General features: G+C 44.1%; 1 protein-coding gene across 1 annotated transcript in view; it reads left to right on the plus strand.

Annotated features, from left to right (window-relative positions):
• LOC115481962 (membrane-spanning 4-domains subfamily A member 4A-like) overlaps positions 1-11739 on the plus strand; it is an 86462-nt gene extending 74723 nt beyond the window's left edge. Inside the window, exon 7 of the mRNA XM_030221468.1 lies at positions 10711-11739. Within this exon, the coding sequence (XP_030077328.1) occupies positions 10711-10974 (264 nt within the window). The 3' untranslated portion in view covers positions 10975-11739. The remainder of the gene's footprint in view (positions 1-10710) is intronic.
• The last annotated feature ends 5845 nt before the right edge of the window (positions 11740-17584 follow it).

The raw sequence follows: 17584 nt of genomic DNA on the forward strand, positions 1-17584 counted from the left end.
AGCACACTGAAGGGCAGGTTGAGGAGCTTGCATCAATACAGGAAAACAATGGGCCTGGAGGTCTGGCTGCACAGGACACCTTCCAGGGCCAGTCACATGTGGAGGAAACACAGGATGCAGCAGGAGAGGACCTCCCTCCACCACCTCCCCTAGCCTTTGCTGATGTTGGCACCGAGGATGAAGAAGGGGAGGCACACCATCAACACAGGCCATCCAGCCAGAGGAGGCAGCTGTTGTGCCTTGCTACACAACTGCTTGGCCATAATGTGCAGCTGGAAGAATATCGGCGGTATAAATTGAAGCTGCTACGGGAAGAGATACAGGTCCAAAAAGAAGTTGTGCAGTAGCTCACACGGCTGGAGCATAGCATTGAGGGGCTATGTGAAGACATTGAAGCTCACACTAGAGCCCTAAAGCACCAAGAGGTGACGCAGCAGCCCCCAGCAGCCACAGCTACTACCACTGTGGCCACCAGGCACCAGTATCCTTCCACCAGTGGTGGTGGTAGTACACAGCAACTAGCTGCAAAGCACAGGAGGATGGGATCCTCAGCTCCCCCCCCCCCCCCCCCCCAGCCATTGGTCCACCAGCTTGCAGGCCTCCATCAGCCACCACACCAGCTCCCATTCCGGGTCCTGTGCCCAGGTTGCAGGGCAACACCCAGCCAACAAGGTGGCCAGACTTCCTGTGGGCAGCCAAGGCAGCAGGCTGCCTTGTCGAGACTGAGGAGAGTAGGAGCTCATCAGGGGAGAACTCTGAACAGAGTTCCCCTGCAGTAACAACAACTGGACTGCCACCAGCTGCTCAGGAACAGGGTGGGAGGTGTAGGAGCCAATGGGGTTGTGGGAGGTGAGAACGTAGGCAGTACTTTCTCTGATGGGACATGATGGGGGGTGGGGGAGTGTGGGTGTGGTAGGAGGGAGGGAGGGGAATATGCACAGAGTGGGTGTAGTGGTGGTGTGTCATTGAAATAAATGTTCATCACTGACTATCACTAAAAATTTGTCTTGAGTCTTTGCCTGGCTTGGACCCCCCCAGCTGGTGGGCACTCTGCTCTGTGGCCAGATGGTGGAGGGGTTCCTCATCAACTTGGTCTGCGACCTGCTTCTCCGGTTGCTGTGGATCTTCTGGGAGGACCTGTCCTCTGCACAGGGCCAGATTATGTAGCATGCAGCAGGCCATAAAGATCTTGGCAACCTTTTGGGGGTTGTACAGGAGCTCCCTTTAAGGACGATCTAGACATCGGAACCTGTTTTTGCACTGTCCAAAGGTGCACTCTATGATGCCATGTGTGGTCTGATGTCTGCTGTTGTAGTCTTCCTCTGTCCCTGTTTGTGGATGTACTATAGGGGTCATGAGCCAGGTCCGCTGTGGGTAGCCTCTATCACATTTGGGGAGAAGCAGAATGAGAAACATGAGTGTGTATTGTCTGGAGTGGGTACCTTGTGGAGGTGAGGTGGGAATTGTGGGTTATGGAGTGACCTGGAGGAAGACACTGCTGAAAGGTTGCCAGGCGGAAGGGGTATGGGTTTGGCTGATCCATGTTGCACTTACCTAGGAGCCATCCGCTGGTGATCTTCCCTCGGTCAAACCTGCAGAATATTCCAGAGTGCTGTAATATGTAGGCATCAAGGGTTCAACCTGGGTATCAAGCACACATGTCTACAATCTCCCCCTGGGCCCCTGGGCATCACACACAACTTGCATATTCATGGAGTGGAATGCTTTCCTATTCGTATAGGTGGCCTCTCGTGCCCATGGGGAGGTCTGAGTGCGATATGTGTGCAGTCAATGACACCTATGACCGAGGGGAATTGAGCTATGGTGTAGAAGTGAGCCATGTTGTTCTGCAAGGGGGGGGGGGGATGTACGCTGAGGTGTGGATAAAAAAGGCATCAAGGAACTGGGTGAGGTAGTTTGAAATGGCAGGCTGGGTGAGGCCCGCATTGACAGCACAGACTGGAAGTTACCAGTGGCCAAAAAAGAGAGAGAGGCGGTGATCTTGAGGTGGACAGGGATGGGATTGTTTTTACGGGTCTTGGCCTGCAAGAGGGGTAAGCTGGTCACAAAGGTGCTGAATGGTAGCCCTGTCAAAGCGGTACCTATGGAGACATAAATGTGAAATCATTTTGCTATCCATTATGCGCTGGAGATTGTGAAGGAGAGGACCTGGGGGTAGATAAGATGGAAGTGGAAGAGGAAGAAGGGAGGCGGCTCACGAGCAGACATAGGCAGAACAGAGCCTGGCCTCCATTCCATCCCCAGAGAGCGAGAGAAGTAGTAATGCCCCCTAGAAAAGGGTGGAGGGAAAAAGACTATATTACCCAGCATCCCCCGAGAGAGAGCAGAGAAAGGTTCGTGACCCCTGTAAAATGGAGGAGAGGAAGAGACTACATTTCCCAGCAACCTCGGGGCAAAGCCTGGTACAGAGATTACCTTCCCCAGCAGGAACAGGGGGAGAACTCTAACAAGGAAAGGGTGGTGCCCCTGCAGGGTAATCAAGGGAAAGAGGAACAGCTGCAAAGTGGGTGGGATGGGGAGCCCCTGGAGTATCAAGAAGCTGGGCAGAGAGAAAGAGAAGAGAGCGAGGAAGAGCCTATGGACCTCTCAGCCTGGGCTCACTCCTTAGGTAACAAACTAAGGGACCAGGTAACTTCATGGTATGGTAACTGGACTAAGAGAGGAAAGAGGAAAGGCCATGTGGGAGGATGGGTCAGTGCTTAGAGAGAGTGACCCAGATGGGTGGGGCCTTTTCATTTTCCAGAGCTCAGGCTGTGAATGAACTTTGAGGTTAAAGAGTTCTGGTTGAAGAGGGATGAGAGATTTTTCCCAGAGTGGGCTGAGCCCAGCAGGAAGAAGGTGGAGTGTGAACTGTGGCTAAAAAGCCTAAAAGAAGCTGAAGGGGTTTGAGCTGTGTGCTGAAGCCTCAAGAACTGTGTTTGTTTGTTTTTTTTGGAACTGCTTGCAGTGTTTTGGCCCCTCCCAAGGGAGAGGGGGGGGGGGGGAGAAAGAAGACCCAGGGCTATAAAACTGTCCAAAAGGAGCCCAGCTGGGGGCTGGAAGCCTGGGAGTTAAAAGTTTTTTTTTCCTTGCTGTGTTTGTACCCCTCAGAGGAGCAACAGGGGGAATTGTGAGGTTTTTTTTGTTGATTCAAATATTGTGTCTTTTTGCACTGCTGGACTGTTGGATCCCAAGCAAAATAAAGAACTTGTTAAGTTTGCTTTGAAGTTGATTTCTTTGAGCCCTGCCCTGTGGACTGCAGTGAACCAGGAGGTTGGGCAGCAAGGGTGAAGGGGAGATCCCGAGGACCCTCAGGCGGAGGGGAGGATCATTTTCACAAGATGTACATTCCATAAGACCTCCCACAACACACCTTCAAAACGCCCCCTCTGGAGACAAACTAGCGATTTAGGCCACTTTGTTTTTTTGTTTGTTTGATTATACCATTTGGACATTTCCCGCTAAGAAAAACATCCTTTTCACTTTTAGACAACTTTTTAGACATTTTTCACTTTTGAAAATGAGCCCAATAGTAACCTATGGAACTTTAAGTGCTTTGAAAATAAGCCCCAGTGACTCCAGCCAACTCATTAGTGGAACATAACCACATAGGCATGGCATGGTTGCATTTTCAATATGGCAATACTAGAGGCCAGCAAAGGAATAGATTTTGAGTTAGTCTTCACTGGACCAAACTTGCTTTCCTTGTGCCATCACCATCCTGCTAGAAAGGCAGTGTCTTAAAATGTAGAGGATAAAAGATTATTTTACATTTTTTTACATTTATATCCCACATTATCCCAAACAAACTTGGGTTCATTATGGCTTACATTTGAAAATACGAGACAGAATAATAGAATTCAGGTATATCCTCGGAGCAAATAGAAGGACATGTCTGAAACATTTAACAAAGTTGAGATTAGCATATATACCCAACTGGGCATTTAAAAGTCTGTCCTTTAATGATGCCGAATGTTCAGGAATCATAGCCATATTTATAAACATGCACACACCAGAATGGGCATCTATACACACACTGCAAAAGTAAACAACAACTTCTACAGCATGCATACAAAGCTTAATTTTTATTTTCTCATTTCCATCTTCCAAAATTCTAGAAAAACATCCAACTTTTGTTTCAAAAATGTTCATTTGCTAGATGTTGTTGTACTCAGTGCATCTATCTTGTAGGACCATTAAAAAAAAAAAGTCCAAGGGAAAAACACACAAAAACAAGCCATAGAGATGTATGGAGGCTGGTATGTACTGTTTCTTTCATATCATTCAGATGTCAGAGTTCACTGGAGAATAAGAAGGGGTTATGCCTTAATCTCTCCAGTGGTCATTTGGTCATTTAGAGCACCTTTTGGTTACTTAGGGGTTATTTTACTAAGGTAAGCGTACAAGATTTAGTGCACGCTAAACGATAATATGTCCATGGGAATATAATGGGCATCTTATCATTTAGTGCACCCTAATCAATAGTGTGTACTACATCCATTACCGCGCTTTAGTAAAAGGACCCCTTAGTTGTGATTAAAACAGGTCTAGCCAAAAATATCTTAATTTCAGCCCTAGACGTTTTCATTTTATTCCATTATTACAAAAAAAAAAAATCTATCTTTTGGTGTTTCCCACGTCCTGCCAAAAACACACCCCCATCATGTTCCCATGAAATTTGGATGAACTTAGAGGAAAGCGGTGAGAAGAACGATGAAAAGAAAACTTAGAGGAGCGACTGCAAGGGTCAAAAATTTACATCAGGCGTGGATGCTGTTCAAAAACACCATCCTGGAAGCCCAGGCCAAATATATTCCGCATATTAAAAAAGGAGGACGGAAGACCAAATGACAGCCGGCATGGTTAAAAGTGAGGTGAAGGCAGCTATTAGGGCTAAAAGAAAATCCTTCAGAAAATGGAATAAGGAACCGACTGAAAATAATAAGAAACGGCATAAGGAATGTCAAGTCAAATGCAAAGCGCTGATAAGGAAAGCTAAGAGGGACTTCGAAAAAAAGATTGTGTTGGAGGCAAAAACACATAGTAAAATTTTTAAAGGTATATTAACAGCAGGAAGCCAGCAAAAGAATCTGTTGGACCGCCAGATGACTGAGGAGTAAAAGGGGCGATCAGGGAAGACAAAGCCATAGCACAGAGATTAACTGAATTCTTTGCTTCGGTCTTCACCGAGGAAGATTTGGGTGGGATACCGGTGCCGGAAATGGTGTTCGAAGATGAAGAGCCGGAGAAACTTAATGAATTCTCTGTAAACCTGGAGGATGTAATGGGGCAGTTCTACAAACTGAAGAGTAGCAAATCTTCTGGACCGGATGGTATTCATCCCAGAGTACTGATAGAACTGAAAAAATGAGCTTTCGGAGCTATTGTTAGAAATATGTAAATTATCCTTAAAATCAAGCGTGGTACCGGAAGATTGGAGGGTGGCCAATGTAACACAGATTTTTTAAAAAGGACCCAGAGGAGATCCGGTAAATTATAGACCAGTGAGTCTGACGTCGGTGCCAGGCAAAATTATAGAGACTATTATTAAGAACAAAATTACAGAGCATGTTCAAAAGCATGGCTTAATGAGACAAAGTCAACATGGATTTAATGAAGGGAAATCTTGCCTCACCAAGCTACTACATTTCTTTGAAGGGGTGAGCAAACATGTGGATAAAGGTGAGCCAGTTGATATTGTGTATCTGGATTTTCAGAATGCGTTTGACAAAGTACCTCATGAAAGATGCCAGAGGAAATTGGAGAGTCATGGGGATAGGAGGTAGTGTTCTATTGTGGATTAAAAACTGGTTAAAAGATAGAAAACAGAGAGTAGGGTTAAATGGTCAGTATTCTCAATGGAGAAGGGTAGTTAGTGGGGTTCCCCAGGGGTCTGTGCTTGGACCGCTGCTTTTTAACATATTTATAAATGACCTAGAGATGGGAGTAACTAGTGAGGTAATTAAATTTGCTGATGACACAAAGTTATTCAAAGTTGTTAAATCGCGGGAGGATTGTGAAAAATTACAAGAGGACCTTTCGAGACTGGGCTTCTAAATGGCAGATGACGTTTAATGTGAGCAAGTGCAAAGTGATGCATGTGGGAAAGAGGAACCTGAATTATAGCTACGTCGTGGAAAGTTCCACGTTAGGAGTCACAGACCAAGAAAGGGATCTAGGTGTCGTTGATGATACGTTGAAACCTTCTGCTCAGTGTGCTGCTGTGGCTAAGAAAGCAAATAGAATGTTAGGTATTATTAGGAAAGGAATAGAAATAAAAAATGAGGATGTTATAATGCCTTTGTATTGCTCCATGGTGCGACCACACCTCAAATATTGTGTTCAATTCTGATTGCCGCATCTCAAAAAAGATATAGTGGAATTAGAAAAGGTGCAGAGAAGGGCGATGAAAATGATAAAGGGAAGGGGACGATTTCCCTATGAGGAAAGGCTAAAGTGGCTAGGGCTCTTCAGCTTGGAGAAAAGGCGGCTGAGGGGAGATATGATAGAGGTCTATAAAATAATAAGTGGAGTTGAACGGGTAGATGTGAAGCGTCTGTTCATGCTTTCAAAAAATACTAGGACTAGGGGGCATGCGATGAAACTACAATGTAGTAAATTTAAAACGAATCAGAGAAAAGTTTTCTTCACTCCACGTGTAATTAAACTCTGGAATTCATTGCCAGAGAATGTGGTAAAGGTGGTTAGCTTAGCGGAGTTTAAAAAAGGTTTGGACGGGTTTCTAAAGGAAAAGTCCATAGACCGTTATTAAATGGACTGGGGAAAATCCACTATTTCTGGGATAAGCAGTATAAAATGTTTTGTACATTTTTGGGATCTTGCCAGGTATTTGTGACCTGGATTGGCCACTGTTGGAAACAGGATGCTGGGCTCGATGGACCTTTGGTCTTTCCCAGTATGGCAATAGTTATGTACTTATCTATGTACTTAAACATCTAAAATCGAGGTGTCGAAAATTACAACTTGGATGTTTTTATTTATTTGTTTTTATTTTAAAACTTATACCCCATAATTTGTGTACAAAAACCATACACAAAATAATTTATAGAAAATAACATAAAAAAACCCCAAACAAACTAAATCCATGTGTTCTACTGAAAACCAGTTTATGAGAGAAAAACGTCCGCCTGCAACCTTATGACATTTTTTGGATGATTCTTTGTTTTGAAAATCAGCCCCCAAATGTCATAGATTTAAACATGATTAAGGGCAGAGAACACGGTGATTTACCCATTGAACAAAGTTCCAGAGGAGAGGTGTCGGGAAATCGTGGTAGCATGGTGGAGGCCAAATGCAGGGCCTAACAGAAACAGCTAGACAGGGTATAAAAGTTAACAGAAAATTCTCTGTTACTGTATTGCACTATACCAAAAGCGTGTTGCAGCACAGCTTAGTATAGTACCATCAAGGTTTCTTGCAGAATCAAAAGGGATCGATCTTACTAGGGCTGGTCATGCCACAAATACAGTTCCAAACAAACACAGATAAACAAAGGCCTGCTTTTAGCCAGGACACTATTCGGCTGATATTCAAAACTATTTAACCAGTTAGGAACGGGTCATGGCTAGTTAAATAGCACTTTGTCGGCTAAGCGATAGTATTCAGCGTGAGAGAGCCAGTTCTCCCCTGAATATTTGTGCTTAGCGCACAGTAGCTAACCGGCTGTACTGCACACATTAGGAAGAACAATCCAGATCATATGAGGAAAGGCTTATGAGGTTAGGACTCTTATGAGGTTAGGAAAAGAGATGACTGAGTGGGGGTATGATAGAAGTCTACAAAATACTGAGTGATGTAGAATGAGTAAACATAAAATCGATTTTTTTGACTCTTTCAAAAGGAGACACAATAAAATTACATAGTACCACATTTAAAACAAACAGGAGGAAATATTTGTTCACTTAACTATTTAGTTAAGCTCTGAAACTCATTGCCAGAGGATGTGATAACAGCAGTTAGCGTATCTGGGTTTAAAAAAGGGTTGGACAAGTTCCTGGAGGAAAAGTCTGTAATCTGTTATTGAGATGGAAATAGAGGAAGCCACTGCTTGCCCCAGGATTGGTAGCATGGAATATTGCTACTATTTAGATTTCTGCCAGGTACTTGTGTCCTGAATTTGGAAGCAGGATCCTGGTCTGACCCAGTATGGCTGTTTTTTATGCTTTGTTTTTTTTTTTTTATGTTTGTTCCAACTTGATGAATCATTTTAGCATATAAATCAAAGCGATGTACAATTAAATATATAAAACTAAATGAAAAGAACGCCAATAAAAACATTTAGTGTGGAGTCAAGATGACCCCCAGATATTTAAATTGCTCTAGGATAGGACCAAAAAACAGCACATGAGTTATAGGAGGTATTGATCTGTGGCCTGTGAGCCAGCATACTGTTCTCTTCTGTGGATTTAAACCCAGTTGATGATCTCTAAGCCAGGCAGTGACTTATCCAAACAAGTTTGAAGAGGGGTAAGATCAACTGTAGAGATCGATACAATCAGCATAAAAATATGAGCTTAATCATGAAGAATGAATCAAATTAGCCAAAGGGCTTAGGTAAATATAAGAACTGGAAAAAGTGTTGATCTTTTGGGACACCACATGTCAGAGGAGGTGAGCTTGACTGACTATCAGCGCTGAGGACACTAAAGTATGATCCTGAAAAAATGAAGTGAACCAGTTCAGAACAGTGTTTAGTGAGTCCAATATCCCCAAGCCACTGAAGCAAAAGATGATTGATCATGTCAAATGTCACGGACAGGTCCAGGGATACTGCCAGTGCAAAAAAAGCCTTTGTTGAACTTTTTGTATACTTAATAGAGACGTTAGCATAGTCTCTGTGCTGAATCCAGCCCTAATCCAGATTTATGCAATAGAACCAGCTGGCCGCAAATATTCAGCACTTGACCGGCTAAGTTTACTGGCCAGATTGGGCCACCTAAGTAGCAGGCCTATGTTTGGCTACAATAAACTTAACTGGCCAGCGCTCAATATTAACTTGACCAGTTAAGTTTAAGGCAGCCAAACCCCTTCCCCCTCCCCCGATATTCAATGTGAGTCACCGGAAACAGCTGCCTTAACCAGCCTGCCTCCTATAGGCTGAATATTGGCTGGTATATCTGAATCTTCAAAGTGATGATTGAAAATTTCCTACCTTGACAGTCTTTCACAATACACTCTGAAGGGGAACTGTGGTTTGCCTGGGCTCTCCCTCACAGGTGATGTTTCAGACATACTGAGGCAAATAAATGTGGAACTGAAAGATGTACAAGAGTTACATAAGATTAACAAACTACCTGGAGGAGGGTGGTATTTACCCCAGAGTCTAAAAGAACTTGAATATGAAACTACAGACCTGATACTCACCATCTGTAATTTATCATTAAAATCAGTTATTTGAAGAATGTGCTTGAAGAATTGAGGGTAGCCATGTGATGCCAATTTATATAAAAGGGTTACAGGGATGAACCAGCAGGCAGGCTTAAGGCACGAGCCAGCTGCCAAAACCGTTATCCACCTTCATAGCAGCATGTTGCTTTACTCATATTGCTGTGCTTTCTTCCCTGCACTCACTCTCCACTTCACAACCCTGACCCATTTTCCTATTAAAGAAACTCTACTGACCCACCCACAACCACTCATTATCCATTTTCAAACTCAGAAATTGCCCCCCCCCCCCCGCCTCCAATCATCACACACCCTCTAATTGTCAATACATATAGAAACCACCCCTCCATCCTAATTCCCAATCCATTATTTATTTTCAAGTTCGTAAATGCCCCCTAGACCTACCCCACAATCTTTGATTCTTCAATCCATTTTCAAATGAAATAAATCCTGTAAGCCTCAATCCCCAATTCATTTTCAAATTAAAGAGTCTACTTTCCCTAGAGCCAGTCCTATACCATCCATTGCATCTACAGGGCTATCTCTGGTAAGTAGAAGGTAAGAATGATACCCAGATTTTCCTTCACCAGTAGCTCCTCCTTAAAAATGGTACTGGAAGCCCACTAGCAGTACTCTTGTTGGAGTACAGCTAGAATTCAGGATCCCATCCAATGTTCCTTCTAAGGTGTGCGGCAGTCCTCCACTTATACTTCTGCCAGTGGGGGAGTGTTTCAATATCACATTTTCAATATCAAGTTGCTGGCAAGTTCTGCAGGACTCCAGATGATTGCCTGTCCCTAGTGATTGAAAACACAATATTAAACTAGCACCCCCCACTGTGGTTGGAGGACTCCCACACAGCTTAGTGGGACCATTGCTCCTGTTCCCACTACCCACAAGGATACCCTTGGATTGGGGATTTATGAGTTTGAAAATTGATCAGGATTGGTTTGGGTTGGATTGAAGGTTGTTCAATTTGAAAATGCATCAGGCATAACAAATGTGGGGATTCCTAAATTTGAAAACGGATCTGAGATGGGTCTACATGAATTCTTGAATTTGAAAAGGGACCAAGGATTATGGCTGAGAGGTGGATCCACAAGGGGAACCACACATTTTTTTAAAGGACTAAGGTACGGTTGTGGTATTTGTAAATATTCACCAGCCCCTTTAAAAAATTGCAGACCCCATGTTCTGTGGGAAGGGTGGCACATTATGATGAAGTGAGGAATAAAGACAAAAGCACAAAGATAGGCATTACTCACATTAACAGTAAACCTCACCATAATGTTCTCTTTCTTTTAGCAATCAGTCATCATTATGCCAAATGAATACAGACCAGTGATGAACATCAATCCTGTGACCTCACCAATGTATAATGTAAAGGATCAGTACAGACCAGAAGCCAGCTGTTCATCTGTGCCAGTACCAGCAGCATATAACGAGAGCAATTACAGACCTGCAGCCAACCTCCCAATTATAATAAATCCAATGTATAATGAAAGTAATCCATGCAGTACTCAAGACAACTGTCCTTCCACAGCACCACTGCTACCTAATATTAAGTAGGTTCTAATGAGAGGAAGGTGAGGGAGAGGGATGGGAAATAATATCCAAAACAGTGTCCTTCAGTAACCATTTTAGTACCTGGACCAGACAATCACTTTTGTACCATTCTTCACCATGGTATAAAAATTATAAAAAATAATCTTACTATAAATATTTTATAAATAACTACGAAAGATAACACCCTCTCCCCATCTTATCTGTAAACACCATTGTAACTCCACCAAAATGTAAATTGTGAGCCACTTTGAACCAAAATCTGGTTTTGGATAACAATGGGATACAAGAATGCTTAAATAAATCTTACTCCGTCTCCCCTGACCCCATATTCCACCCATCCCATAGTAGGCACAATACAGATACCACACTTTTGGGGTGTTATTGGGGTATGCATATGAAAGTCAGGTTATTGATGTTGGATAGTGCCATGTAGTATATTTTCATATATCTTTGTTATATAGGAACACACATATAGTCATTCAGTGCTTCCATCTTCCCAAATCCACTTTCATCCCCTTATCCCTCCAACCCCCCCCCCCCCCCCCCCCCAGAGTCAGGGTTGGCTAGTGTAGGCAAAATATATAGCTCAAAGTTATTCTAAAACTAGCACCACCCCCCAATATATGCATTTCAAAGCTGCAGCTGGGGTGCCCACGCTGCTACAATCTCATTATTGAAGGCAGCTGTTATTTGGAAACAAAAACAAAATTAAAATATGGTCCCTTCACTGAAGATTTTCAAGTTGGACAATTATAACTTATCTCAGTGGGACATTTCTCCCACTATCACCCCCTTAATCTGTCACATCCTCAACCTCTCTCTTTCCACCACAACTGTCCCTGACACAAGTCTGTAATGATCTATTCTTCGCCAAATCCAAAGGCCATTACTCCATCCTTATCCTCCTAGATCTATCCGCTGCTTTTGACACAGTCAATCATAGTCTTCTTCTTGCCACAATGTCCTCATTTGGATTTCATGGCTCTGTTCTTTCCTGGTTCTCCTCTTATCTCTACTATATTACTACTACTAACTGACATTTCTAAAGCGCTACTAGGGTTACGCAGCGCTGTACAATTTAAACATAGAAAGACAGTCCCTGCTCAAAGAGCTTACAATCTAAATGACAAGAGAACAATCTAAAGACAAGTGTACAATCTAGAGGACGAGTGAACAGTTAATCTGATAGGGTGGATAGATTGGGGCATTCTATATTTCTCAAGCGGTTAGGCGCCGAAGGCAGCATTGAAGAGGTGAGTTTTAAGCAGAGATTTAAAGATGGGTAGGGAGGGGGCATGGCGTATGGGTAAAGGAAGATTGTTCCAGGCATAGGGTGAGGCAAGGCAGAATGAGCGGAGCCTGGAGTTGGCAGTGGTGGAGAAGGGTACTGAGAGAAGGGCTTTGTCCTGTGAGCGGAGGTTACGGGCGGGAACATAGGGGGAGATGAGGGTGGAGAGGTAGTGAGGAGCCGCAGACTGAGTACATTTGTAGGTAAGGAGGAGGAGCTTGAATTGTATGTGATATCTGATCGGAAGCCAATGAAGTGATTTGAGGAGAGGGGTGATATGAGTATATCTGTTCTGGCGGAATATAAGACGTGCGGCAGCGTTCTGAACGGATTGAAGGGGGGATAGATGGCTGAGTGGGAGGCCGGTGAGGAGTAAGTTGCAGTAATCAAGGCGAGAGGTAATGAGAGCGTGGACGAGAGTTCTGGTGGTGTGCTCAGAGAGGAAAGGGCGAATTGTGCTGATGTTGAAGAGGAAGAAGCGACAGGTCTTGGCAGTCTGTTGGATATGCGCAGAGAAGGAGAGGGAGGAGTCGAAGATGACTACGAGGTTGCGGGCAGATGGGACGGGGAGGATGAGGGTGTTATCAACTGATAGAGAGTGGAGGAAGAGGAGAAGTGGGTTTAGGAGGAAAGACGAGGAGCTCGGTCTTAGACATGTTCAGCTTCAGGTGGCGGTTGGACATCCATGCCGCAATGTCGGATAAACAGGCCGATACCTTGGCCTGGGTCTCCGCGGTGATGTCAGGTGTGGAGAGGTATAGCTGGGTGTCATCTATACCTGGGTGGATCTCTCCCACTGTACCTTCAGAGTATGCTCTGGTGGATCATCCTCCACCCCTATCCCACTCTCAGTTGGAGTACCTCAGGGATCTGTCCTTGGACCCCTTCTTTTTTCCATTTACACTTCTTCCCTGGGTTCTCTGATCTCATCTCACGGTTTCCAATACCATCTCTTTATGCTGACGACACCCAGCTCTACCTCTCCACACCTGACATTACTGCTGAAACCCAAGCCAAAGTTTCAGCCTGCTTGACTGACATAGCTGCCTGGATGTCACACCGCCACCTGAAACTGAACATGGCCAAAACTGAGCTTATTGTCTTTCCCCCAAACCCACCTCGCCTCTCCCCCCATTCTCTATTTCAGTATATGGCACCCTCATCCTCCCTGTTTCATCTGCTCGCAACCTAGGAGTCATCTTTGATTCCTCCCTCTCCTTCTCCGCTCATATCCAGCAGACGGCCAAAACCTGTCGCTTCTTTCTTTTTAACATCAACAAAATTCGCCCTTTCCTCTCTGAGCACACCACACGCACCATCCCCACACTCTTATTACCTCTCACCTAGATTACTGCAACCTGCTCCTCACTGGCCTCCCACTTAGCCATCTATCCCCCCTTCAATCTGTTCAGAATCCCGCAGCAAGTCTTATTTTCCGCCAGAGTTGATATGTTCACATCAGCCCTCTCCTGAAGTCACTTCACTGGCTTCCGATCCGTTACCGCATACAATTCAAGCTTCTCCTACTAACCTACAAATGCTCTCACTCTGCTGCCCCTCCTTACCTCTCCACCCTCATCTCCCCCTACATTCCTACCCGGAACCTCCGCTCACTGGACAAATCCCTCCTTTCTGCTCCCTTCTCCACCTCCGCTAACTCCAGACTCTGCCCATCCCTACTCATCTTCAAATCCTTGCTCAAAGCCCATCTTTTCGACTCTGCTTTTGGCACTTAACCTAACCATTACTCCTCTATTCAATACCACTACCAATCTGTCTGTATTATGCATTTACATACCTTAATTGTCTTTAGCTGTTTAGATCTATTAGTCTGTCCCTATGAACTATTGTGTAATCAGATGTACTATGCTGTCCTAATTTGATTGTCTCTGTTGTTATGTCCTTTAGATTGTAAGCTCATTTGAGCAGGGACTGTCTCCATGTTTGACTGTAGCATTGCATAAGTCTGGTAGCACTTTAGAAATGTTGAGTAGTAGTAGTAGTAGTAGTAGACAGGGCCGGCCATCTAAAATGATGTCTATATCATAAGTAGTTTATAACATGGCAGCAAGGTCCATAGAGAGAGAGAGAGAGAGAGAGAAGACCACTTCAGTGCTAAGAAGTGTCTGCATGGATTAAATTCAAAATATGAGTGCTGACATTTTGTGCACTAAGATTTCAGAAGCTCATTGTACGTCTGCTGAACATTGCCTTGCTCTCTGCTTTAAGGATGAAAAGATCAGTGGTGGTTATAAAATACAGTACTTCAATGGAAAAGAGTCTTTACAACCAGCCAGGGACCACATCTACAATGATAAAGTGATAATGTCACAAAAACGTTTAGATCAAATAATGTTCCTTAACAGCTCTCTCACTTTTTCTTTAATCCGTGCAAATTTGGCAATTCTTAGAGCGTCAGATAAGTGTTTTTCTCTAGAATCCACCTTTAAATACACCATTACTTTAATCTACACCTTAATGGAAATAAATATGGTTCTTCATCTGTCTGTCTTAGTATGTTTTCTGTACTTCTGGGAGTGAATTGTTTTAGGGAAGAGCAGTGGCGTTCCTAGGGGGGCTGACACCCGGGGCGGATCGCCGATGCGCCCCGCCCCCCCCGGTGCAGCGCGACCCCCCCTGGCGAAAGGACACCCCCTCACCCCGGCTAAAGAACCCCCCCCCCCGGGTGCATGCCGCTGGGGGGGTGACGCGCGCCAGTCAGCTTCATTCGTTTCCATGCTCCCTCTGCCCTGGAACAGGTTACTTCCTGTTCCGGGGCAGAGGGAGCATGGAAACGAACGAAGCTGACCGGTGCGTGGCACCCCCCCAGCGGCGTGCACCCGGGCGGACTGCCCCCATCTTGGTACGCCACTGGGGAAGAGGGTTTTAGTGTTTGGTTGGGTTTATGTGCTCTTATGACATGCCTGATTGGGGTCTGGTGTCTGTGAAGAGTGTCTTGTTAGAATTAACCCTTGGAGTTGGTGGTATGTATTTGTATCAATTAACAGCTTTAGGGTAAAGAAGTGCTGTAAAGATTTATATTTGAGCAGTCAGCCGTCCTGAATCAGCAGGGTAGCTCTTTGTAGCTCAGTCTCAGTGAGGGAATGTCCTTAATAACGCCTATCACTGACTCCCCTCACATGGTATAACATTCACACATGGTTAAATGCAAGCATTTAAGCCACCTATGGAGCTGGTATAAATACTATACCAGGATTCTATATATATGGTGTCAGGATTTAGGTACTTAAATATGCATGCAGATTGCAGATCTGTGCGCAAATTAATTCGCTTGCAAGCTAATAAATGTATGTTAACAATCAATTATTGCAGTTGAGTGACATTATTACAAATTTGTGCACATATCTGCTCATGCCCTATTCTATCCCCGCATGCCTAAATCTTTAGTGTGCAACTCGAAAGAGCGCAGGGCGGGGACATTCCAAAAAATTGTATGAGGAATTATAGGACCTTACTCGTGCCCAAAAGCCAACAGTTGGGCGCCAGCATGTACACCAGTTTTGAGCTGGCACAAATAGTGGCACCCAAATATGGGAATGGGTAGTACAGACGCTGATGTGTGGTTTATAGCTACTTTGCAGCAGATATGACTACTAGTAGACGCTCACTCAATCCAATTGTGTGACAAGATTAGATCTAGTGACTCCTGATGCAGACAACACTGCCAAAACACGGCCGTGTCAAATCGGATTCCTTGTGCCATTAACACCGTTAAAAAAAGGTTTGGATAACTACCTAAAAGAAAAGTTCATAGGCCATTACTAGGATGGACTTGAGCAAAATCCACAGCTTATTTCTAGGATAAACAGCATAAAATGTATTGTACTGTTTTGGGATCTTGCCAGGTACTTGTAACCTGGATTGGCTACTGTTGAAAACAGGAGGCTGGGCTTGATGGACCTTCAGTCTGTCCCAGTTTGGTAATGCTTATGTTCTTCTGTAGTTGAGTGAAAGCACCTTGTGGTTTTCCTGTTGGCATCATTAACCATTTTCAAGAACATAAGGTTCTTAGTTTTGGTTTACATTTCTGCACTATTTTGTTACCCAAACTTGGTCACCATTTACTGAATCTAGTTCTATGTGATTAACATTGTATTTTATTATTATGCCCTGCCCAGACTTCACCCATGTGAATGCCCACCTGCTCACTACATACTATTGAAGATATGTACACAGTTATAGAATAGGGCATGGCCAGATTATTCACCTTTACACACCTGTGTGTCAGTATTCTGGCTATTTAGGTGTGTAACTGAAGACTGATGTTGGCATTGGCAACCACTTTACAGAAGACCCCCTGCTGTGCAAAGTCGATTCAATACACATTCATTTATGAATTAATGCAGGCACAATTGATTTGTGAATGAACATATATGCAATCAATTTATGATACGAAGTTCTAGTGTGCATTCAGAAATTATAATTAAAACAAATGTCAGAAATGATTCCACCGCTCCACCAAAAAAGAAAAACATTTCTGCAATCAGAAAAAGTCTGAAAACATAGTAAATGACGGCAGATAAAGACCTGTATGGTCCATCCAGTCTGCCCAACAAGATAATTCATTTTACATGGTATGTGATACTTTATATGTATACCCAAGCTTGATTTGTCCTTGCCATTCTCAGGGCACAGACCGTAGAAGTCTGCCCAGTACTGTTCTTGTACTAAGTTCTGAAGCTAACGTTGAAGCCCCTTAAAATTTACACTCCAGCCCATACCTATCTATTCAGTTACAATCAGGGCGTAGACCATAGAATTCTACCCAGCTCCCGTTTTGTTTCCCAATTACCGACATCGCCACCCAATCTCCGCTAAGATTCTGTGGAACCATTCCTTCTAAACAGGATTCCTTTGTGTTTATCCCACTCATGTTTGAATTCCATTACCGTTTTCATCTCTATCACCTCCAGCGGGAGGGCATTCCACATATCCACCACCTTCTCCTTGAAAAAATACTTCCTGACATTAGTCCTGAGTCTGCCCCCCTTCAACCTCAATTCATGTCCTCTAGTTCTACCACCTTCCCGTCTCCGGAAAAGGTTCATTTGTAGATTAATACCTTTCAAATATTTGAACGTCTGTATCATGTCACCCCTGTTTCTCCTTTCCTCCAAGGTATACATGAGTGGAGGAGTGGCCTAGTGGTTAGGGTGGTGGACTTTGGTCCTGAGGAACTGAGTTTGATTCCCACTTTAGGCACAGGCAGCTCCTTGTAACTCTGGGCAAGTCACTTAACCCTCCATTGCCCTATGTAAGTTGCATTGAGCCTGCCATGAGTGGGAAAGCGTGGGGTACAAATGT

The sequence above is a fragment of the Microcaecilia unicolor genome, chromosome 1, assembly GCF_901765095.1.
Source record: "Microcaecilia unicolor chromosome 1, aMicUni1.1, whole genome shotgun sequence".
Taxonomy (NCBI): domain Eukaryota; kingdom Metazoa; phylum Chordata; class Amphibia; order Gymnophiona; family Siphonopidae; genus Microcaecilia; species Microcaecilia unicolor.